This window comes from Rhinopithecus roxellana, chromosome 2, assembly GCF_007565055.1.
Source record: "Rhinopithecus roxellana isolate Shanxi Qingling chromosome 2, ASM756505v1, whole genome shotgun sequence".
NCBI classification, from domain to species: domain Eukaryota; kingdom Metazoa; phylum Chordata; class Mammalia; order Primates; family Cercopithecidae; genus Rhinopithecus; species Rhinopithecus roxellana.
This window is the reverse complement of record NC_044550.1, coordinates 82,610,442-82,634,464: the sequence shown is the minus strand read 5'-3', so window position 1 is coordinate 82,634,464 and position 24,023 is coordinate 82,610,442. Positions and strand designations below refer to the sequence as shown.

Genomic DNA, 24,023 nt, shown 5'->3' with positions numbered 1-24,023 from the left:
CTAAATCACACATATTCATTCTTAGGTCATTTCATACTTTTTACTAGTGAAAATTTTGAAAGCAGGGCAATATCTTACTTGCATGTGAACTGACAGAAATGCAAACCATATATATTGTTTGAAAGGAGCAGGCTGTCTTTTCTATAGGCTATAACCTACTCTCATGCGAACATGAAGTCCGTGAAGGAAGCCACACTCCAGTATGCAAACCTCTGTCTTGCTTTTCTTCTCTAAAAGTTTCTCAAAGTTCCTTTGGTCCTCACAACATGAAATTTAGTAGGATGATTCTGTATCCATTTAATCTTAAATTCGGTGAGGGAGAATGATGGTGACTCATTTGGCAATTCATATTATTTTTATCAACAGAAAATGATAAAACAATTCCATATAATCATATGGAAATGAACATTATTTAGACTGACTTGGGTCAAAATATTTTCTAGGCTGGCTAAAAATGTTAGCACTCACAGGGAGTGAGGGTTTAGCAACAATACAATGAGAATTTCCAGAATAAATCATTTCCATTTATACTACAGAAGCTTTAGTCTTTTAAAACTCAACATATTATAGTATAATGCTTAAAAATTATTCAAGGACTTGATGAACAAGCCTTAGAGTGTTAGTTCCTCCAACAAGAAAAACAAGGATTGTACTCATATCATTTTCTTTTTAAAATAAATGAATGCAGGAACTAGAAAGGCAGAGAAGGGGCAGATGGGAATGAGGACTGATAGCCTTACATTGGTGAACAAGCTCCAGAGAAGATCAAGTCCTTTTCCTGTCAGGCAGCTTTTGTGAGTAGGGGAGATTTCACAAACCTGTCCTTGGCATAAGACTCATGTGAATGACCAGGTGAACAGTTGTAACTTGATAGGAAGATAATCCTCTGGCTGTTATTATAGAAGAGCAGTAGAGGGAGTATCTGTAAAGGTCAATGTGAAGCTTCCTAAAATAATTTTTCCTAAAGGCAAAGAGTTTACCTTTAAGAGCAAGATCTGGACTTACTTTGCTCTCTAGTCTCTTCTGTCCTACCCAGAGGAACTCAAGTTCGGATTCGAGCCCGATAGGATCTGACCTCTAATTTTTCTTTTGGGATATTAAATTATGCTAGAACACCATTGATTCATAATTATGGCAGATGTAGTACCAGAATTGTGTAAGTCAGAGCCACTGGCTCTAAGAGACCAAAATTCTTTATAAAATGTAACACCTTGCCTCTGGCTTGGCGTGACCCCAGGAGCCACCCCCACCCCCCATAGTACATGCATCCAGTACATACATGGTCAGTGTATGTGGTTCTCTTCGGTATCTAGGAAATGAAGGTAGTACCTACCACATGGGTTGTTAGGAGGAGCAAATGAAGCCAGGCACAGTGACCCATGCCTGTAATCCCAGCACTTTGGGAGGCTGAGGCTGGTGAAACACCTGAGGTCAGGAGTTCAAGACCAGTCTGGCCAATATGGCAAAACCCCGTCTCTACTAAAAATACAAAAAAGTAGCCATGCGTGGTGGCAGGTGCCTGTAATCCCAGCTACTCGGGAGGCTGATGCAGGAGAATTGCTTGAACCCAGGAGGCAGAGGTTGCAGTGAGCCGAGATCATGCCACTGCACTCAGCCTGGGCAACGAGAGCAAGACCCCATCTCAAAAAAAAAAAAAAGGAGGAACAAATGATATAATTTATGTAAGATTCTTAGCAGAGTGCTTGACTCATCATTAGCTCTTAGTAAATTGTATTATTGCTGTCACTGTGTTTCCTGCATAGGTGTTAAGAAGGTAGATAAGAGAGGGATGACACCAAATTTTCAAAATTGGTTAGAAAGTTGATTTGCAAGTAGCCAAACAAGGTCTCCCTTCCACCCTTCCCCACCAACAATTCACTGCTCGTTGCTCCGCTAACCTCATCCCTCTCCACCCCCGACTCTCACCCTTCCCAGTGTTCCCAGTTTCGTATACATCCTTCCAGAGATATTTTACATACAAACAAGTGGAAACATGTCTGCGTGTGTTTGTTTTTGGAACAATTATTCTTAAGCAGCTCTGTACTTGAAAGAGTGAAGAACCTCCCTTCAAGCTGATAATTGAAATGGGAAAATAAAGTAAAAGTTTCTTCCCTCCATGGTTCCAAATGGCAAGTTTTTCACCCTGTGAAATCAAGTGGTTACATCCTTCCCAAGTTAACAGAATATGAAGGATATTAGCATTGTTTCGGTAGGGTAGACACTGAAGCCTGAAAGAATGGTTCAGTGGAGTCACCTGGGGTTTATTACTGCTTCTGGTAGGCCATTTTATCTCACTGTAGAGACACGATCGCTTAACTATGTGGGCCAAATATATGCGTGCCCAGAATCAACAGCTAGTTCTCTTTTGCATATTTTGTATGATTTATCCACTGACTGACTCCAAATTAAATTCAAAAGGAATTGGAAGCCTTAGCTGAGGAGTCACTGATAACATACCCTACTCTGGCTAGGCAGACACAGCAAAGATTTTCAGAAATAGTACAACTGCTTCCACTTCCCTGTTAAAACGTTACCTCGCACATGTGAATCTAATGTAGGGATTAACTCGTACACGTTCTATCGTTTAGGGCAAAACGATGGGCTCAAACGGAAATACTTCTCATTATCATGTTGCCTAATTCATGCAGTGAGATCCAACACAGAGGAACTCAGGTTCTGATTTGAGCCTGAGGGGATCTGACCTCTAATTTTTGTTTTGGGAAAGTAGATTATGTTAGAATGCCATTGATTCCTAATTATTGCAGATGTAGTCCCAGAATTGCGTAACTCAGAGCCATGGGCTCTAAGAGACGAAAATTATTTGCAAAACATAACGCCAGCCAGGCACGGTGGCTCACACCTGTAATCCCAGCACTTTGGGAGGCTGAGGCGGGCAGATCACTTGAGGTCAGGAGTTCAAGACCAGCCTGGTCAACATGGTAAAACCCCATCTCTACTAAAAATACAAAAATTAGCTGGGCGGGGTGGTGGGTGCTTTGTCATCCCAGCTGCTGGGAAGGCTGAGGCATGAGAATCTCTTGAACCTGGTGGGCAGAGATTGCAGTGAGCCAAGATCACGCCACTGCACTCCACCCTGGGCGATAGAGTGAGACTTAGTCTCAAAAAAGGAAAAACGTAACATCTTGCCTCTGACTTGGCATGACCCTATGAGGACATCCCCAGCACATGCATCTCAGGGGAAGAAGCAGATTCACCCACTGTCTACCAGCCACTGACTGATTCTTGGGTGGTTTGGCACGTACACATGGTTCAGCAGCCTTGGCTAGACAGCAGAGTTTGCCATTTTTTTTAAATCTTCACTTTGGAAGAGGAAACAAAGGTGCCAGTCCTCTTGAAAGCCCTGTCTTTGAAAACTCACTTTTTAACCCATGGTTTCTTGCCAAACCAATATTTGGGATATGGTGTTATGCAGTGTTTTGTTCTACTGTGGATATTACTGGTTTCCTTAACAGTAGAAATGTCTCTGTGAATTAGGTCTTGACAAGTAAAAACCTTTTCCATCGGCCTTTACTGGTGTTGGGTGTGTTGGGTATGCGCTATTTTTGTTTTTTTGTTTGTTTGTTTGTTTGTTTCTTTTTTTGAGGTAGAGTCTCTTGCTGTCGCCCATGCTGAAGTGCAGTGGCCTTAACCTCCTGGGCTCAAGCAATTCTCATCCCGTCCCATCCCATCCTATCCCACCCCCACTCCGCCCCAGCCTCAGTAACTGGGCCTACAAGCACACACCACCACACCTGCCTAATTTTATAGAGACAGGGTTTCGCCATGTTGCTGGTCTGCAGCTCCTAGCTCAAGCAATCTTCCCACCTTGGCCTCCCGAAGTGCTGGGATTACAGGCTATGTGTGCTTTGAAAATGACAAATGTGAAAATCTCTAGACATTTTACCTGACATTGTCTCCTGTAAGACTAGAATGTGACCACATTTTCAGCTCAGAAAATACCAACAGGACCTTGAGGCAAATTTACACGCTGAAAAAGCAGCCATACACTGATGAAATCAGAATGTGGCAGCCTTCCAACTGGAGAAGGAGGATTTGTGAGTTCCTATATTAATATTAAATGCAAAAATCTTTGTTCATGCAACATTAAGGTTATAAATGTTCACATGCCAAAATTGGGAAATAGCAGAAAATAAGATTCTCATGGTGACATGTTCTAGTACATGTTCCGTAACACAGTGTATGGTTAAAGACCGATTAGTTCTGCAAAGCCTTTGGTATGTAGTGTGATTAAGAACCTGAACTTCAGCATGTGGGGAGGCAGGGGGATGAGGTGAAGAGGGAGCTGAGCTGAGACTGATGTCCCCCTAGTCAGAATTTTGCTGGAAGACCTTAGGCAAGCAATTAGCTTATCTATATCTCAAGTTCTCTATGAACTAGAAGCAATACTATACCTTCTTCCAGTTCTCCCTAATTCACCAAAGATGAGGCAAAGATTCTGCTGAGGGAAGGTCTCCAAAGACCTTTTGAGGTTGAACTTTTACCATCAAAGTTAGAGGTAACAGCTTTCTGTTACAGGGTAGGAAAGTGTGATGTTTAATACTGAGAGTCAACTTGATTGGATTGAAGGATGCAAAGTATTGATCCTGGGTGTGCCTGTGTGGGTGTTTCCAAAAGAGATTAATATTTGAGTCAGTGGGCTGGGGAAGGCAGACTCACCCTTAATCTGGTGGGCACAATCTAATCAGCTGCCAGTAAATATAAAGCAGGCAGAAAAACGTGAAAAGGCAAGACTGGCCTAGCCTCCCCGCCTACATCTTTCTCCCATGCTGGATGCTTCCTGCCCTTGAACATCAGACTCCAGGTTCTTCAGTTTTGAGACTCAGATTGGCTCTCCTTGCTCCTCAAGCTTGCAGACAGCCTATTGTGGAACTTGTGATCGTGTAATTTAATACTTAGTAAACTCCTCTTTTTATACATATATATATATATATATACACACACACACACGCACACACACACACTATTAGTTCTATCACTCTAGGGAACCCTAAGGGTGCAGTATGCACAGGCTGAGACTTCTCAGCCTTGTCTATGTGGAAGTTATTGACATTAAATTACATATGTATGCATCTATGCATGTTTTCTCTTGCCTATTGCTAGTGGAATTTTAAACAAATCCACAAATATTTATTGTCTATTATATTTAAGATCTATGTAAAGAGAGGGTAGGAAGAGATGCTTTTTAAAGGTGGCCAAGTCATAATGCATGAGAAAAATCAATACACAAACAGCCTACAGTAATACAGGGCACATAACTAGAATGTATTGTATTTCCACTCAGGTAGTCCTGCCATATTTTCCAGTTTATTATTTGATCTTTCTCTAGTGTTGTTTGTAGCCAAAATTTTACATTGACCTTTTTATTTAATTTATTTGAATTCCTTTTCAATTTGAAAATTGAAATGGAAGGAAGACATCTTTTTTAAATGTAGGTACTTCTTTTGCTCAACTACTTTAGAGTTGAATCATTGAATATTATCTGTTGTTACTTTAAAATATCCCAAGCCAGGCGCAGTGGCTCAGACCTATAATCCCAGCACTTCGGGAGGCCAAGATGGACAGATTGCTTGAGCCCAGGAATTCGAGGCAGCAGTGAGCTATGACCGTGCCACTGTACTCCAGCCTGGGTGACAAAGAGACCCTATCTCTTAAAAAAAAAAAAAAAAAAAAAAAAAAAAATTATATGTCTATTCCTGGGCTGTTGGATATACATATTTCTGGTTTGTGGGCCAAAAGTCCATTTCCCAATCCTGAAATGACAAATAGAAGTAGCTTAGATTTTTCATTTATTTATATTGACAGTAGTAATGCCATTTCTTTTTTTTTCTTTTTTTTTCCTTGTGACAACTGAAAACAATAGAATGCCCTGACTTTCATATACAAATGCAGTAGTTCAAACTCTTTGTCAATAGGATATGCATTTGGAGTAGGAGTAAATTTACATCAGACCTTCTACACTGTTAACTCCATTCCATTCTTCAACAGGAACATTGTGTTCACAGCAGCTGATGAGGTTGTATTTTGATCTGAGGCCATGAAATGCAGCAGCACTTGCCACCTAGGAAAGAGAAACATTTAAGACATGGTATTGGCCTCCTTAGCACCAGGTCCAAAACGAGGTCACCATCTCATAGAAATCTTGAGGCCAGAAGCTCAGCCTCAAGGCTATCAGCCTTTATCTACTTTGTCACAGAAAGTAGAGGTTTTTGCAAAGAGAAATGACATACCCCATGGACACAACTAGAGTTGTGTGCAGTGTAAGGAAAGCTGTAGAGTACATGTGCTTCCTAGTTGGGCATCCTGGGTTTAATCCTGGCTCTCCCTTTTAACAGCTATGTAAGAACAAGCTGATTTCTTAATCAATTCTGCACCTTGATTTGTCTCATCTATAAAATAAGGATAATGAGACCAACCTTAATCTTCTGTTAAGAGGATTAAATGAAATTATGTAAGTAAAACCTGTAGCCTTAGCACAGTGCTCAGAGTAAAATCAGTGCTAAATAAATCTTAGCTATTCACATGTATAATTCCTCTTTCAGCTACACCTAAATCCAAAGTTTTCTCAACCATTAAAGAAAGTATGTGGGTATTCAAATTATTGAGAATGATATAATAGAGATGGCCTATTTTATTTATATAAAAAAAAATACGCCAACTATGCTACTTATTATTACTGGTAACTAATTATCAGTGCTGCCAGTCATTATGACATACATTCATAGGAAAATGCTAATAATCCCTTTCCTCCTCTCCTAGCTAACAAAGTGCTGTGGTCTAAATGTTTATGTCCCCCCATTTCAATTCATACGTTAAATTCCTCACCCCTAAAGTGATGATATTTAGAAGGTGGAGGCTTTGGGAAGTGCTTAGGTCTTGGGAGTGGAGCCCTTATGACTAGGATTAGTGCCCCTCTAAAAGAGGCCCTTATAAAAGACCCCTTGCCTCTTCTGCCATCTGAGGGTAGAGCGAGAAGATGGCTGTCTGTGAGGAAGCAGGACCTCCCCAGACACTGATTCTGCCAGTGCCTTGATCTTGGACTTCTCAGCCTCCAGAACTGTGAGAAAAACATTTCTGTGGTTTATAAGCCATTCAGTGTTTGTTATAGCAGCCTAAATGAACTAAGACACAAAGTATTTCCCAGTCCTATGTCTGTGATTCCCCACCTGAGGAAAAATGATTACATAAACCAACAAACAGAAATTCCCATCATATAAAAACATGTAACTCTGCCTCATCAAATAGGTAGGATTTCTGGATCAAAGAGAAAAAATATTTGTGACCACTGTTGCTTTAAAATGTTAAATCTGCCATCAACTAACAAAAATGTTATAATGTGCTGAAACCCAAGGTCAGGAGAAAGGCAAAGTAGAATAGTTATATTTTCTGTTAATACAAAATTCAATAGGTTAGGAGCAGAGAAAGAGGAAGACTGAAAATTTGAAACTGGATGTCGTCACACAAGAATATTGCAGTGTCTGGGAGCTGATAAGGGCTTTAAAGAAATTTAGAAATCTTTAAGGGAATGGTTGATATGATCAAGGCTTGTCCATAAGAAAAGAAGACTAGAATAATTGAGAATACCAGTGGATTCCAATCTTAGTGAAGAGAACTGCAGAATCCCTAGAGGCTTACTTGAATAATATTTGGAAATGACTGTGACTTGAATTTTAAAAAGAAATATATTCAGTATTCTAAAAACTCTGTAGGTATGATGCATAGCACATTGCAAAATTTCAGGAGTAAATTAACATTAAAAGTTTAGTATTTTAGAAAGTCTGGATTTACTTTCTAAACTCAGAGTATTTCTAGAATATTAGAGTATTTTAGAATTGTTAAATTTTTAATTATAGTGATCTGCTCTTTTTTTTTTTTTTTTTTTTTTTTTTTTTTTTTTGAGACGGAGTCTTGCTCTGTCGCCCGGGCTAGAGTGCAGTGGCCGGATCTCAGCTCACTGCAAGCTCCGCCTCCCGGGTTCACGCCATTCTCCTGCCTCAGCCTCCCGAGTAGCTGGGACTACAGGCGCCCGCCACCTCGCCCGGCTAGTTTTTTTTTTGTATTTTTAGTAGAGACGGGGTTTCACCGGGTTAGCCAGGATGGTCTTGATCTCCTGACCTCGTGATCCGCCCGTCTCGGCCTCCCAAAGTGCTGGGATTACAGGCTTGAGCCACCGCGCCCGGCTGCTCTTTTCATTTCATTTATTCCTTTCCTCACTTACTCAGTAAATATTAATATATATTGAAAACCTAGTTCAACAACAAACAAGAGAAAAGAGGAAATTCTTCTATTTGCTCAATGATAATGTTTTTCCTCAAGGTGTTCTTATATGTGCCCATACTTTATACTAAATTACAGAAGATAACTTTTGGATTTAAAGATGTGCTATCACCTAATACAGTCTTTAGGTAGCTCTGCACTTGAATGCCTGTTATTTTTCTTCACTGGGAAAAGTTGAAAGAACAGACTATAAGGGTCTCATTCTGGAGCAAGTGAAAGCTGACCTGAAATAAGTTTTATGATTAAAATTTACATAATTGGTGCTCAGATTTTTCATATGCAGCAACTCACTAGATGTAAAGATGTAAAGAAGAGGCCAAAGAGGCTTTGGGTAACAGAAATGAGGCAGAGCCTCCAAATTCCACCATTCTCTCTCCAGGCAGGCCCTGGGGGAAGCATTTAGGTTGTCTCAATAAAGCTCTCTTTAGATTTATGTGATCGCGGATGCTTCTTCTTTATGGTTGGTGAATTTACAGCGGAACAAATCGAGATTGTAACAGACAGAAGATCTGTCTCTGGTGAAATAAATTAGAACCATTAGATTTTCCTCTTTGGTCTTGTAGTATAATGTAATAAATGGTTGAGAGTATGGGCTTTGTAGTCAGACAGATTTGGGTTTGGGAAAGGCTATCACTTACCAGCTAGATGACCTTGAGTTTAGCCACCCTGAGCTTGATACTGTTTTTGTTCTCTTGTTTTGTTTTGTTTTGTTGTAAAATAAGAGTGGTAATCATAGTGTCTTAATACATAGTGCTGCTATAAGGTTAAATATTAAACATATGTGTAAAATGCACCATATAGTGACTAATGCAGTGGTCAGTCCTCCATAAATATAAGCTATTGTTTTAATTACGTATGGTCTCCTTAATATACTTTTAACAAACTCCAATATTGTTTTGCATAATGGAGATAAACTGCCAAAATTGGATGAAACTATATACTTTAAGTCTTTATTTGTTGGAATCATGTTCAGCTTAACCACAGAGACTTAACCAATTATGGATTTGTTTTCTCCCATAATAAAGAATTCAGAAAGAGGCAATGTAAGACTGGTACAGTTATTTGAGGAAAGCGTCAAGGACCCACCATTTAATTTTCTGCTCCTCCGTCATTATTAATGGCCTTCATCTTCATGATTGAAAGAGAGCTGCGGTACCTCCAGACAGCCAAGAAGGAGGAGGCAGAGTGAAGGGCAAAAGTCTTTATAGGAACTACCACCTATATCTCATTGTCCAGAACTGTGTTCCATGACCAGCCTTTAATAGCAATGGAAGCTGGTAAGGAAGGTATGTTTTTAACTGGGCACATTGCCACGTGGAGACAAAACAAAAACCCGCATAGTTCTGTTAGATGTTGAGTGAATAAACATCAGTTTCTGCCACAAAGCCAAACAAACTAACAAAAAAGACATAATTTTCAGGCCTGATTATTTTTCTAACAAAGATTTATAAATGGCCTGAACATTGGGACATTCTGAGGGCATTTGCTAAGACCTTAAATCCTACCATCATCATTAAGAATCCACTGGTCTGTGTAATGGGTAAGATAATAACCAGGTCCTTTAGACATGATTCCTGAATCAATATTGTCGGTTTGCTTCCAAGTTGTAATATAAAATTAGGTTGCCGTTCAGTTCAATAGTCCTGATCTTGGTGATGTAATTGTGTCATTTATTCAATAAGGTTTTATAGAGGATCCCACTAATCTTGGAAATACAAGTACAGGGAAAACATAGAAGCAATATCCAACTTTTCATACGTGGATTTTGTAAAGGATTCAGTTATATAGTTTTTTTTTAAAAGAAATACTGTTATAATGGCAGACATCAATTGTCCTAGATTCTGGCAGTGACTATCTACATTTGGAGGCTTAGAGAAGGTCCCTATGGTGCTCAAGTTCTATGTGATCAGCCTCACTGGAATTAGGGGCACCTAGTACTAGCCATTTCTGTTACCCGAGGAATCAAGGTCCAGTTTTCTACTATTGATTTAAAATGTCCTGCATAAAGAACCAGATATAGAAAACACAGTTATGTACGATACAAATCAATTAGTAAGTATTTTTTAAGCTGTTACCCAGCACTAAGCAAAAAAACAAAGGTCACCCAGTTTTCCTGGGACGATTTTTCAGAAGCAGCTGTTTACTAAGCAGTTGGCATTGATTACATATGGCTTCGAGGAGCAGGCAGACTGTGGGTCTGTCTCTGCTCTCCCAGAGTCACTAGGCAGATTACCTGGGGTAGTTACTCAGGTTCTCTAGGCCTCAGTTTTCTTATATGCAAAACAGCAACTTTGAAAAAAAATGATTGTTAAGATTCCTCCTTGATCTTGGGTTTGGGGCAGGATAGAGATTTAATTGCTGTGGAAACTGTTACTTGACCCTGTGCAAGATGTGGGGTACTCTGGGGTCCGAGAAGTCCTGGAGTGACAGGCTTCTTTTTTTGTCCTCCTGTAAATGAAGGAGTTGGATTGGAAGTATCAGAGTCCTCTACTTGATCTAATGCTCTGTCAGAGTTTGATAGAACTGTCACCTAAATTCTATCAGACGGGTTTAATTAATAAAAATTTTTGGAGACATGCTTGATGGGTGTCATCTTCCCAGGGCCTGTGCATGGACCCTCTGAAAGTAGTAATGCAAAATTCTACTTTACTAAGTTTGTTAAGCATTGAAGGTTGAAATGAGCCCAAAGATCAAGGCTGTTAACTCTTTTACGTCTAACAATCTCCACCCAGTGTTTCTAACTGAGCACAGATTGACAAAAACTATTTCTTTTTTCTTTTCTTTTTTTTTTTTTCTTTTATTTTTTGAGACAGAGCCTTACTCTGTCACCCAGGCTGGAGTGCAATGGTGTGGTCTTAGTTCACTGCAATCTCTGCCTCTGGGTTCAAGCGATTCTCCTGCCTCAACCTCCCGAGTAGCTGGGACTACAGGCACATGTCACCACACTCAGCTAATTTTTGTATTTTTTGTAGAGACAGGTTTTCACAGTGTTGGCCAGGCTGGTCTCGAACTCCTGACCTTGTGATCCACACGCCTTGGCCTCCCAAAGTGCTTGTATTACAGGCCTGAGCCACTGCCCCCAGCCAACAAAAACTATTTCTCAATTCTTCTATCTTAGCAGTTCATTGAGGCAACACCTTGACCTACAGAAAAGCCTGTTTTTGGGTGAGTGTAATGGTACTTAAAGGGGAAGCTGGTTCCACCAAGACCTGCAGAGAGGTGGTCATGGGGAGCCTAGTGAGTCTGTTAGGACTGGCATGAGCAACACTTCTGGCATCTTGTGTAAGGTCACTAGTAGTAAATGAAATGATGGGACAGGTCACCAGTGCCAGCCATCTGCATTGTGGCTGTTGTTCCAGTACAGCTGTGACACGGCAAGATAGATCCTCTGAGCTGGAAATTCTAAAACGGTAGATGTTGGCAAGTAACCCTAAATTGAAATGACTCTGAAAAAATTAAAAAGGGATGTAGACGAGCTGCAAGCACTGGAACAAAGATATTAACCCCCGAAGAGTCATAAACCATAGCTGACTCTTAGCTTCACAAGCAGCCCTCAGAAGGTGGTAGCTTGTTTTAAGCAGAGGCCATGCAGAACCCATGAAACCAAAGGACAGAGCCAGTAGGGCTAGAGTCTAACCAGAAAGTTCCATGCCCTCTGCTTTCTGCCTGGAAAATGACCTGGTAGGGTTTTAACCTATCCAAGACTACAGAGGATTTCAGAATTTCACTTTGAGGTATGCCTCAAAACAAAACATTCCAGCCTTGATCATGAAAGAAAGAAGTGATCAAAATACCACATGTCACAATGGAAAACCCAAGCGGCCCCAGAGCCTCTTCTTCAGTAATGAGATTTAGTTGATCTGAACAGTTATTTACGCATTGAGGTCATATTTTGGCCAATCTTTTGCTTACAGCTGTCGCCAAATAAAGCCTTCTGTCTTAGCATTTCTTTTACCAAAATCAGGTTGAGAGAGGGTTCTTCGAGAGGGCTGTTTTGTCAGAGAATGCAGGGATCTTTTCACACAGTAAAATGTGCCCACAAAGCCAAACAATACACCAAATATAGGGTCAAATTATGTTAAAATTGAAAGGAAGCAAACTAAAGTCCTTTCCTTTGTCCCTGTTGTTTTTTGAGGTTTTGCTTATTTGTGTGTTTGTTTAATTTTACCAAAACTGCTCCCCAATGGCAATGAAAGGTTCAAGGGAACTTTCTTCAGTAATACCATCTTTACCTCAGAGAGGACTGGCTTTTAGGACTTCCTTATTTGATCTTCCTCTTGTTCCTTCTTTATTCTAAGTTTTGACATATTAGAGTTTCTAACATCTCTGTGCCTGGAAATATTCTAGGCTTACACTTTTAAGAAGAGAAATGGAGAAAAGTGCTAGTGTCTGTGGATTGTTGCTAAATCTGCACATGTCCACGTGTAACCAAGAGTATTAAACTCAGAGCCAAAGAACAGGAAGAGAAGAAAAATCCCTCCTTTGTTTGTTTGTAGACTTTGGCATTGATATCATATGGCTTGGAGGAGCTTGAATGACACCGTGGGTCTTGTCTCTGCTCTCCCAGAGTCACTAGCCAGGTTACCTGGGGTAATTACTTAGGTTCTCTTGGCCTCAGTTCCCTAATATATAAAACAGAAAACATTGAACAAGATGATCGTTCAGGTTCCTCCTTGAACTAAGATTTGGGGCAGGATAGAGACTTAGTTACTGTGGAAACTGTTGCCCAACCTTGTGCAAGTTGTGGGTTACTCTGGGGTTGGAGAGGTCCTGGAATATAATGCTTCATTTTTATCCTCCTGAAAATGAATGAATTGGATCTGAAGATAACTGAGTGCTCTACTTGATATAATGTTTTGTGAAGCAGATTTTGATAGAATTCCCTCCTGAATTCTACCAAATGGGTTTAATTAAGGAAAATTTTTGGAGACATGCTGGATGGGTTTCCTCTTCCCAGGACCTATGCATGAAATGAGACATGTCCCTTTGAATAACTAGGTTATAAGAAGCATAGTTTGCTGTATTGTATTTTGACCAACTAGTCCTCATCATTATGGATGACAGTCCTCAGTTCACCACTAATAGGAAGAGCTGAAAGCCTTGTTTTCGGATTGCTAAGATGGGATCGTTCTCCTTACACTGTGTTCCTATTTTTCCAGCTGTACTATAAGGACAAAAGTGCTTAATCCTATACACCTATTTGCTTCATTTAAAACAAAAACCTATATAAGGAAGAGGAAAAGCCCAAATGACATTCAAGGCAAACATCATAGGTGGAAAAGTGGAGAAAAAACATCTGATCACATAATACTGAGTAGCCAGGAATTTCTGGAAGCAATTTATGGTTATCCCAGGGATCAGAACATAAGAGTGTGAAAAGAAATAAAATGCTTTATAAGAGACAAAATCCTATGAGACTCCATACAAAAAAAGAGGTTACCATTAGACAAGTATTTCTGAAAGAAATGAAGAGAATCTTAAGTATACATTCAAGCTACTTAAAATAATGAAACAAATGCTAAGGGATATGGGAATCAAGATGAAGAGTAGCAAAAATTTAAAAATAGTACCCATATTCCAAACTGTTTTGTGACTTTGGAACTAACTTAAAAGCAGTTATTGATATGCGCACTTTTCTGTTACATATATTATGCTTCATAAAAAGTTTTTTTTAAAGGAAATTCCTGAGTAATCTAAAAGAAGCTTTTCAGGTTTTTATTTCCCAACAGAAGAAGATAATTAAGATGGAAATGTGTTCAGCTGGCTGTACACTTGTTGCTGTTGATAATGAATGTGGAGAGTTCTTCACAGGATGGGGGATTTTGGGAATTAAAGCCTGTCAAAAGGTGGAACCTAATGTTCAAAGTCCTAAGACCAAGAGGAACCATAGGGAGGGCCTTCAGTTAAGGATGTTACAAGTAACAGAAAACCCAACCAACGGTGGCTGAAACAAACAGGGACTTATTTCCCTCACGAAACAAGAAGTCCAGAAGTGGGTGGTTGCTGGTGTTCATTCAGCTACTGAGAAATGTCACAGAGGACTGTATTAGTCAGTTCTTGCAGTGCTATCAAGAAATACCTGAGACTGGGTAATTTATAAAGAAAGGGGTTGAATTGGCTCACAGTTCCATAGGCTGTACAGGAAGCATGATGCTAGCATGTGCTTGGCTTCTGGGGAGGCCTCAGGAAGCTTCCGGTCATAGTGGAAGGTGAAGAGGAAGCAGGCACATGTTACATGGCCAGAGCAGTAGGAATAGAGAAGGGGAAGGTGCTGCACACTTTTAAACAACCAGATCTTGTGAGAACTCACTCACTATCATGAGAACAGCACCAGAGAGACCATGCTAAACCATTCATGAGAACTCCACCCCCAATGATCGAATCACCTCCCACCAGGCCCCACCTCCAATACTGGGAATTACAATTTGACATGAGATTTGGGCAGGGACACAGAACCAAACCATATCAAGGACCTATACTTTTCCCATCTTTCCCTTTCTCCATCCTTGGCAGTTGGCTTTTGTCTTCATGCCTCATATTCACAAAATGGCTGCCAGAGTCCTAACTATTTCTTCTGTGATCAAGGCTGGAAAAGAGAAGGGGGCAATACCAGTCATATCCTTCATTTTAACAGAAACGCAAAAGCCTTCTCAGAACTTTGGCACATGGCTACCCCAGCTGCTTCCATGGCTGGAGAAGTCAGGGGATAAGGAAAGTTGACAATGACTGTTGGGTTAACTGACAAATAGCAACTGCCAGAGTTCATCATAAAGGGAATCATCTTGTGGCTTGATGCTATTGGGAAGAGGTAAGAATTTAGAGCCTTTGGGAGTATGGCTCAGGACTGCAAACATTTCCACTAATAGAATCATGAAAGCAGTTAGTAAATTGAGTTAAAACAGTAATTCAAAAGGTAGCCTGATTTTTCATTCTGAATTGGCCATAGGCCTTAATGAATGCTACTAAATTATTAGTCTTTTCCACTATAAAATAAGAATAATGTCTATTCTCTGCCTCACTTGGACCCTTTTATTCAGTCATTCATTTACTCAACAAATATATACTAAGCACCTCTTATGTAGCAGACATTGTGCTAATGCTGAGGATACACAAATAAATAATGCAGAACCCATCCCCCAGGGGAGGGAGGCCAGGGGACGTGTTGACTGAGCACTGCTTCACGATGGACTATACTGGGTGCTTCACGATGGACTATACTGGGTGCTTTATATGCATATATATATATGGCTTATAGAAGATATGTAAACAAGTGATATAACAGGTAAAGTGGTACAATGGAAATATTCATAAAAGTGCCCTGGGACAGAGCAGGGGAAATGACTAACTCTTCCTTGGGAATTGGGCAGGGCTTCACCAAGGAGATGAAATCTGAGATGGGGCTTCAAATTGAGTCTGAGTTTATTGTACAGAAGTAGTTGTGAGGAGTAGCTGTTGGTGGAGGAACAGTTGATTCAAAAGCAATGACACTTAAAAGGGAATTGTTTGTTCCTGAAAAGTCAAGCAATCTACTTTGCCAAGCATTTGGGTGGTGGGAGGTGGCCAGAGCCAGGCCATGAAGGACTCAGAAGCCAGAAGTTTGGCCTTGAGGAGCCGTTGGCATGCAGAACAAGACATGATGAGATTTGTGCTTTCATCATTTTCTAAGACCAGTGGAAGGAATCAGACAGTTCATGATGCTTCAACTTCTTGAGTACATGACTGATACTTGACGGATTTATTAAGATGCTTATCTATTTTTAATTGCATCTACTTGTTTGGTATTTGACCCAATTCATTCATTCTTGTTATGAATGTATTAAGAGACCCTGCATCCTCTTGACCTCTCCTTATAATTATTACCATTATTGTTCTTGGAAGCACTGTTTTTATTATACACTGAAAAGGAGCTACTGATATACTGAAATTCACTGCACAGCTGAAATGCCCACTGCTTGGACTCAAGGACAGCCGTCTAAGAGTAGTTCTTGTTCTCAGAAGTTCAACTCCCTTTTTAAAATTCTCTTCCCCTTGAGAGGTTTTTAGTCACACATTTCTACTTTAATAAGAGCAACTCTTCTCCCTAAGGCCCCAAGTGCTGTGTTTTAACAAACACAGATAAATCAATTCATGTGCTTTATCAGTGTTGGGATTGCTGGCAGGTGCCTCACAGCGAACATTATTGCAGTTTCACCATCATTTCCCCTCCTCCCCTTTCCAGACATACATTCATATTTGTTTCTTCTTCCCTGAGATTACCCTATCTGGCAAATCATTCAAATGAAAATTGATCCCGTTGATTTATCCACATACAGGTGGAAGCCTGTATTGGGAAGCAGTTTTAACCAAATTGTGTGAAATAAAGTTCTTTGTTCTGATGTTATCTCTGACTCGTGTTGTGAGCATTTTCATCTGCTTAGATTATGAGAAGTTCTTACCACCACTCAATTATCACCACATGGTGTCCAGTTCTATAATGCAGTACTGTGCTTTAAGGAGATTTACAATGATTTACTGAGGTAAAAGACAAGATATTAACTTAGTGTATCATTTGTCTTGGTCTTCAAAGTGAGGTGAAAGGCCTATCAGTGGCCCATTCAAGTGTCCTTTTAGAAGTGTCCCCTCTTCCTGGTGTTCTCTGTCACCTATTTTATGACATTATCATAGAAGGAATGTTTGTATAATCTGGTACAGTTCCACAAGAAGAAACATGAATTAGATTAAAGGTAATCCTAGGGATAAGAATGAGAAAATAAAAACTCTTTAACATAATTAGAGAATGTATTAAAGTCCATTTATTTCGTTCATGGCTATGAATTATGGGTGGACAACTTGTGGCACTCACTGTTTTCCCAAATGTGAGACCTTTGGGGAAATTCTGGTTCATTCTTGCGTTAGGGAATTTTCTGTGGCACAGTGTGCGGTAGTCATCACTGAGTCTACTTAGCACAAATTCCTCATTAAGGATTTTGCACAAACTGGAACGACGAGCAAAGCTTTCTTCTTAAAGAGAATGAAAGTATATTTCCTTTCAAGGGATAGCACCATTTGTTTTCACATCAGAATCTGAGATTTACAATTTTTTTTTTTTTTTTTTTGAGACAGCGTCTCACTCTGTCACCCAGGCTGGAGTGCAGTGGTGTGATCTCAGCTCACTGCAACCTCCGCCTCCCAGGTTCAAGCGATTCTCATGCCTCAGCCTCTGAAGCAGCTGGGATTACAGGCACCCGCCACGATGCCCAGCTAATCTTTGTATTTTTAGTAGAAACAAGGTTTCACCATGTTGGCCAGTCTGGTCTTGAACTTCGCAGCTCAAGTGATCTACTCGCCTCAGCCTCCCAAAATGCTGGGATTACAGGTGTGAGTGACCAAGCCCAGCCTACAATCCTTTATTTACTGTCTTGTGGCAAGAGCCTACATTTCTGGAATTTTAACATGCAAGTCAGGCAACTCATTCAACAAGTATTTATTGAGTATCTGCTGTATACGGGGCACAGTGCTATCAACTGACTAGAGGGTTAGTTGGCTGGTCTTCAGTGATGAAAGAGAGAAAATACTGAAGATTTGACGGGGGTCGGAATCCACTTGCCACCACAGCTTTCAAGAATGGCCTTCTTAGAGACAGGAAATGAGCATGAAAACTAGTTCCGGAGACTCATTTGCAGTTACTAGCCACGTTCTTCAGAGAGAAGGCTCTGCTGAAATCCTGAATGTTGACTAACAGAAAATGTATTCTTGTTGCCTTATTTCTCATGATGCTTTGTTCTTTTGACCCAGAAACAGAAAAAATAGTCCTAGAGGCAGGGAATGGATTACCATCCTGGAAATTCAATGACCAACTTTTTCCCTGTGACGTGTGTGGGAAAGTGTTTGGCCGACAGCAGACCTTATCCCGACACCTGTCGCTGCACACAGGTGAGTGAGTGGGGCCTGGGCTGTCAGCCCTCCATGCTCCATCACCAACTTCTTTACTCTCCAGAAGCTGTTTCTCTAAGAGAGGCATTACAGGAAGTGCTGGGAATGTGTTTATCCTGACATTTTCAAGCCATTTTGCCTGGCATGTTTAAAGAAGACCTTGGAAAGCCTTTTTTATTTGTATTGAAAGGGTTCCTTGAATTCCAAGTAGGACTGATGAGAAAATATACACAATTTAGGTTTATTCCAGCAAAATTCCTAAACTCTGTAAAAAAAAAAATATTGAGCTCATCCTGAGAGTGCAGGACAGGGGGACACACTCCATCTTACTGGTTTTATCTTATTGTGATGGGTCAGAGCAGCCGGGGAAAAGGCACCTTCGTGGAGAAACAGCTTCTGCCTTTATTTACATGTAATTGTGGAGAAATATGATTGGTTCTGAGAGTTGGGAAAGGGAAGGCAACCAAGTTAACAAGGAGGAATAAATAGTAACTTAATCCACCCAGCAAAAATAATTGAAGACAAAAAGACATAAGGTAAAATCAGTAGTAAACATAAAGCAAGATGGAATTAATAAAATCAAACATTTCCATTTTTACATTGAAATCAGGTTTTTAAGTAATCCAGATGTATCTTCTTTACAGGGAACACAAAAACAAAATGATAAAGAAAAGTTCAAAATAAAGGTTTCGTACATCACACAAAATTTAAAAAGCAAGGAAGTATTAATAGGACAAGATTAATTTTGTCTTTTTTTTCCTCCCAAGACAGGGTCTTGCTCTGACACCCAGGCTGGAGTGCAGTGGCTCCATCCCAGCTCACTGCAACCTCTGCCTCCTGGGTTCAAGTGATCCTTGCATCTCAGCTTTCTGAGTAGCTGGGACTACAGGTGCACGCAGCCACTATGCCTGGCTAATTTTTTTTAAAAAGGTTTTTGTTGTTGGGCACGGTGGTTCACATCTATAATCCCAACACTTTAGGAGGCCAAGGCGGGTGGATCACCTGAGGTCAGGAGTTTGAGACCAGGAGTTTGAGACCAGCCTGGCCAAAGTGGTGAAACCCCATCTCTACTAAAAATACAAAAATTAGCCAGGTGTGGTGGCGTGCACTTGTAATCCCAGCTACTCAGGAGCTGAGGCAGGAGAATCGCTTGAACCCAGGAGGTGGAAGTTGCGGTGAGCCAAGATCACACCACTGCACTCCAGCCTGAGTGACAAGAAGTCTCAAAAAAAAAACAAAAAGTTTTTTGTAGAAATAGAGTTTCACCATGCTGCCCAGACTGGTGTCTTTTCTTTTTATATTTTTAATATTTTTAATCTTAAATTCCACTGAAGACAAAATTTAGTTATATACTTAGCCACAAAGAATACTTCAACATGTTCAAAAAAGTGGAGTTTTATAAGGTCACATTCTCTGAGCATACTTAAATGAAATTTTAAATAAGTAAGGGTCAATAAAACGTCCTGCCTAATTGGACCAAAGAAAAAGGGAGAAAATAAAAATTCAATAACAGATGTCTAAAAGGAATGAAACAGAGAACACTTCATACGTAAACCTGGAGCAAACAGCAAGAGCTCTAGTCAGAGGAAATTTATAGACGTAAACATTTTAATTAGAGAAAGACAAAAGTAGAGGAACTTAACAGTCATCTTAAGGAATTGATAAAACAACAAAGTCTGGAAAGAAGATGGCCATAAAATAGGTAAATCCTTTTAAGCCTGATTAAGAAAATGAAGCAAAAATACTCAAAGTTAGGAATGAAAAAGGAAGCCTAATCATCAGTGTGGAAGATGTTAAAGAATTACTGGAGAATAATGAAGCTCTAAGAAAAAAAGCTGAACACTTAGATAACGTAGATCATTTAAACAGAATGACTAAAATTGACCCAAAGTTGGGGGGGGGGGGGACTTGAAGCAATCAGTTCCCAAAGGGAAATTTGGAAAAATTATGAAGGACATATCATTAATAAAGGCATCAGGTTCAGAAATTTTCCCTGGTGAGTTCCTTCTAACCTTTTGCGAAGAGGAAATTCCGACATTGTTAAACCTTTCCAAATGATAGAAAAAGATTTAAAAAGCTCCACAGTTTCACTTTATGGAGGATGCATAACCTTAATAACAAAACTTACCAACCTCACTTATGCATACAAACTCAAAACTTCTAAAGAAAGGACACATTTTATCTGGATGGTGGGGCTCCTCCCCTGACCCTGCGGAGCCCAGATGCCAGCCCTTCAAGATGTTGGGGACCACCCATAATAATAATGGTCTCATATTTTGTAGAGAATAACTTTTTTTCCATGTTCTTCTCTGTGAACTAAAGAAGACAGGTATTTTCTTTAAGCCGGGCTCAGTAATACCAAGTAAGCATCAAGGATAGAACACTGGAGTTGTTCTTTCCTTCATCTTCTGCTATTACCTTTATCTGTATGATGAAAGCAAAGCCTGCTCCTTTTACTTTAATTTGCTTGATTAATCAAACGAATTCAGAATGCCACTCTGGAAATGATACTGAAACATTTGTCAGTTTTATGAGAGGGTTTCCATTAAGAAATTAATTGAAATTCTTTATTTTATTTATGTAAAATGAAATTTCCAATTAAATTATTTCACACAGCATTTTTTCCCCTTAATTTCATTAGTTTTTTTTTTTTTCTTATTTCTTGGCTGACCCAAGCCAGGAGCTTAGGGAAAATGATGAGGCCTCTTTTACACTGCAGTCCTGCAAATGCTGTGTTTCATTCCCCATCCCCCGCTCAGCACCCACCCACTGCTGAAACATGGGGTGCACACACACACACACACACACACACACACTTGTTCACTCACAAAATACTATTTTGGCCTGTATGGGGCTTACCTTATCAGGAAAAGGGGCTGTGGGTGTCCAGGAAAAAAAAAAAAAAGGCAGGTTATCTATTCCAGTTGCCCTGGGACTTTTTTTTTTTTTTTCTTTTTTTTTTGTTTTGTTTTGTTTGAGACAAGGTTTACCTCTGTCACCCAGGCAAGAGTGCAGTGATATGATCATGGTTCACTGTAACCTTGACCTCCTGGGCTCAAACAATCCTCCCACCTCCTCCTCCGAAGTAGCTGGGACTACAGGCATGTGCCACCACGCCTGGCTAATTTTTAAAAAAATTTTTGTAGAGACGGAGTCTCGCTGTGATGCCCAGGCTGGTCTCGAGCTCCTGTTGTTAGGGATCTTTCTGCCTCCGCCTCCCAAAGTGCTAGAATTACAGGTGTGAGCCACGGTGCCCAGCCAGAGATATTTAAAAGTACTAATACAGGAGTGACCTGCTGGGTAAAAACTTTTAGATACTTACAATTCCAAGGTATTACCATTGTTGCCATCTGAGATGTGACTTGAACCATTCTTTCCTTTATACCTTTAAGTGATTCTTGCAAGGTGTTGGGACTTCCTTTTTTGAAAACGATTTGGGCTTTTTCCTGTTCCTTCTCCCGCAGAGGAAAGAAAATACAAATGCCACTTGTGCCCCTATGCTGCTAAGTGCCGTGCAAATCTGAACCAGCACTTGACCGTCCATTCCGTGAAGCTGGTGAGTACAGACACCGAGGACATTGTCAGCGCTGTCACGTCTGAAGGCAGTGATGGGAAGAAACATCCTTATTACTACAGGTGAGTTGCAGATGGAACATGCTAGTCTGCCTTTCTCAGATTCTTGGCTTCAACACTTCCTACCTGTCTGCTGTGGGCATACATCACGAGGCTCCTTTTCTCAGTCATAGCCTGGCCTTCATTTGAGTAATTTCTTTGCTTAGATTGAGCCCTGCAGTTGCACAGACTCCTCTCTTGGCTTGGGTGCCCCTGGTAGTATTAATTTAAAGAGAAATGGTCTTAGAGGTGGCTCTCTGGGGTGGAGCTCCAGACTGGGCCCTGGGGACGATGAATTTTTAGGTCTGTTCAGCTCAGAAGCTCCAACCTTTGTAACTGAGTGTGTTGCTGCTCCCTAAGAATTGTTTAAAAAAAAAAAAAAAAGCTGAGAAAATGTAAATCTGAGAACCCCAGAGAAATAGCCCAGAGGCATGACATATTTCCCCTTGGCTGTATCACCCTTTAGTACCTGGATTTTATGTTTCATTTCTGTATTCAATCATGAATCAATATTGGTTGGATTGCCATAAAACCCCCAAGTTTCTGGCTGTCTGTCAAATCTTGCCCTAGAGATATGCCATACTGATTGGTGGAAACTTCCTTTTGCAGGAATGGCTCTAGGGATGGGTGGCTTCTATCAGAAGTTGTCCCAGATAGAGTAGCCTCTTGCTTGGAGTGCCATACAACAAACTGGATGTGGTTTCATTGCTACTAGGGAAGGTTTCCAGAGCCAGAGAGAGGCTCCTGGGCTGTGAGGTGCTCTCCGAGTTTATCAGTGTACCAGCACCACTAAATACCTTGGCAACGCTACCCTGCATCTCTTTGCCCAAAGGAAATCAGTTAGGTGATGTGCAGCATCTGGAATCCATGGTTTTAAATTAACTTTATGATTATTTAGCATCGTTATAAACATATGTGATTGTTACATGATGCTGGGCCTTAGTCTGTTTGGCACAGTGACTACTTTAGAGGCATCCCAGAAAGCAGAAGAATTTTCTAATGCAAAATCTTTTGGTGGAAAGACAAATGTGTTTCAACTTCCAGTTTTCTTGAGTGTACTGTGTATAAATGGACAGCCCACATTTAGAAGTATGTGTCACCCTTTTCTCTCCCCCTCTTTTCTTTTACCCTTTCATGTAGTTGTCACGTGTGTGGATTTGAGACAGAGCTCAATGTCCAGTTTGTCAGCCACATGTCACTCCACGTGGACAAGGAGCAGTGGATGTTTTCAATCTGCTGCACTGCTTGCGACTTCGTCACCATGGAGGAAGCAGAGATAAAGACTCACATTGGCACCAAGCACACAGGTGACCATTCCTGTCTGTCCTTCTCACACTCCTCCTCCATCCCCTGCACCCCAGAGCAGCTGCCTCCTCCATCCTCCTCCATCCCCTGCACCCCAGAGCAGCTGCCTCCTCCATCCTCCTCCATCCCCTGCACCCCAGAGCAGCTGCCACCTGGCCGAAGCATCCCCACCACCCTGAGACATTGCCCTTTCCTTCCATGGAAGGAAGGACTTTCCCAAGGCATGAGAGCCACATTTCCCTGTAGTCGTAATACTGTTTCCTGGCAGGCCTTGTGCCTCACTGCTCTGAAAGACTCCCAAGTTCAGATGTAGTTGAGAGGTGCTGAGCTCTTTGCTTGTTGCGCATCCTGATCCTCTTCTTCATCACCATATGTGACAGTCTTGCAATGCCCCAGTCTTACGCCTTTGGACACTGGCTCTCATTTAAGCCCATAGCAACCCTCTAAGCGAATACTACTGTTATCACACTGTACAGTACAGGTGAAGAAACAGGCTTAACGGAGGTGGGGTATTCCATCCAAGGTCAGCAACTAGGGGTTGCTGCAGTCACTAGTTTCAGTGACTACTGAAACTCAGCCCAGAACAGTTTTCATTCCAGAGCTTGCTCTCTGTATCATTGCTGTTCTGACAGCCCCGAGAAACATTTGGCAGAGCTTTGAACCTTTCTGTTTTCCCGTGCCAGGGCACTGCACACCTACTTCTGTAGGCTCCGTTCCTCTTCAGTGAAACTGCACCCCTGACGCTCTCCTTAATGACGCATGGCATGTGCGTTCACAGCCAAAGAAAACCAGATTCTCCTGAAACAAACCCATCACTGTCTAGGCCATGGCCAAGGCTTCACCAGTGCTCGCCTGTTATTTAAGCTTCTTGCCATTCTGCTTAACTTCGTCCATTTATT

At 40.9% G+C, this 24,023-nt stretch overlaps 1 protein-coding gene across 9 annotated transcripts in view; it reads left to right on the top strand.

Moving 5' to 3' along the window:
• The window catches only part of ZNF827 (zinc finger protein 827), a 176,947-nt gene that overhangs the window by 136,789 nt on the left and 16,135 nt on the right, over positions 1 to 24,023 (top strand). For all 9 annotated transcript variants that reach the window (XM_030917795.1, XM_030917786.1, XM_030917808.1 and 6 more), the window contains 3 exons: positions 18,070 to 18,207; positions 21,672 to 21,843; positions 22,960 to 23,126. In XM_030917795.1, the coding sequence (XP_030773655.1) occupies positions 18,070 to 18,207; positions 21,672 to 21,843; positions 22,960 to 23,126 (477 nt within the window). The remainder of the gene's footprint in view (positions 1 to 18,069; positions 18,208 to 21,671; positions 21,844 to 22,959; positions 23,127 to 24,023) is intronic.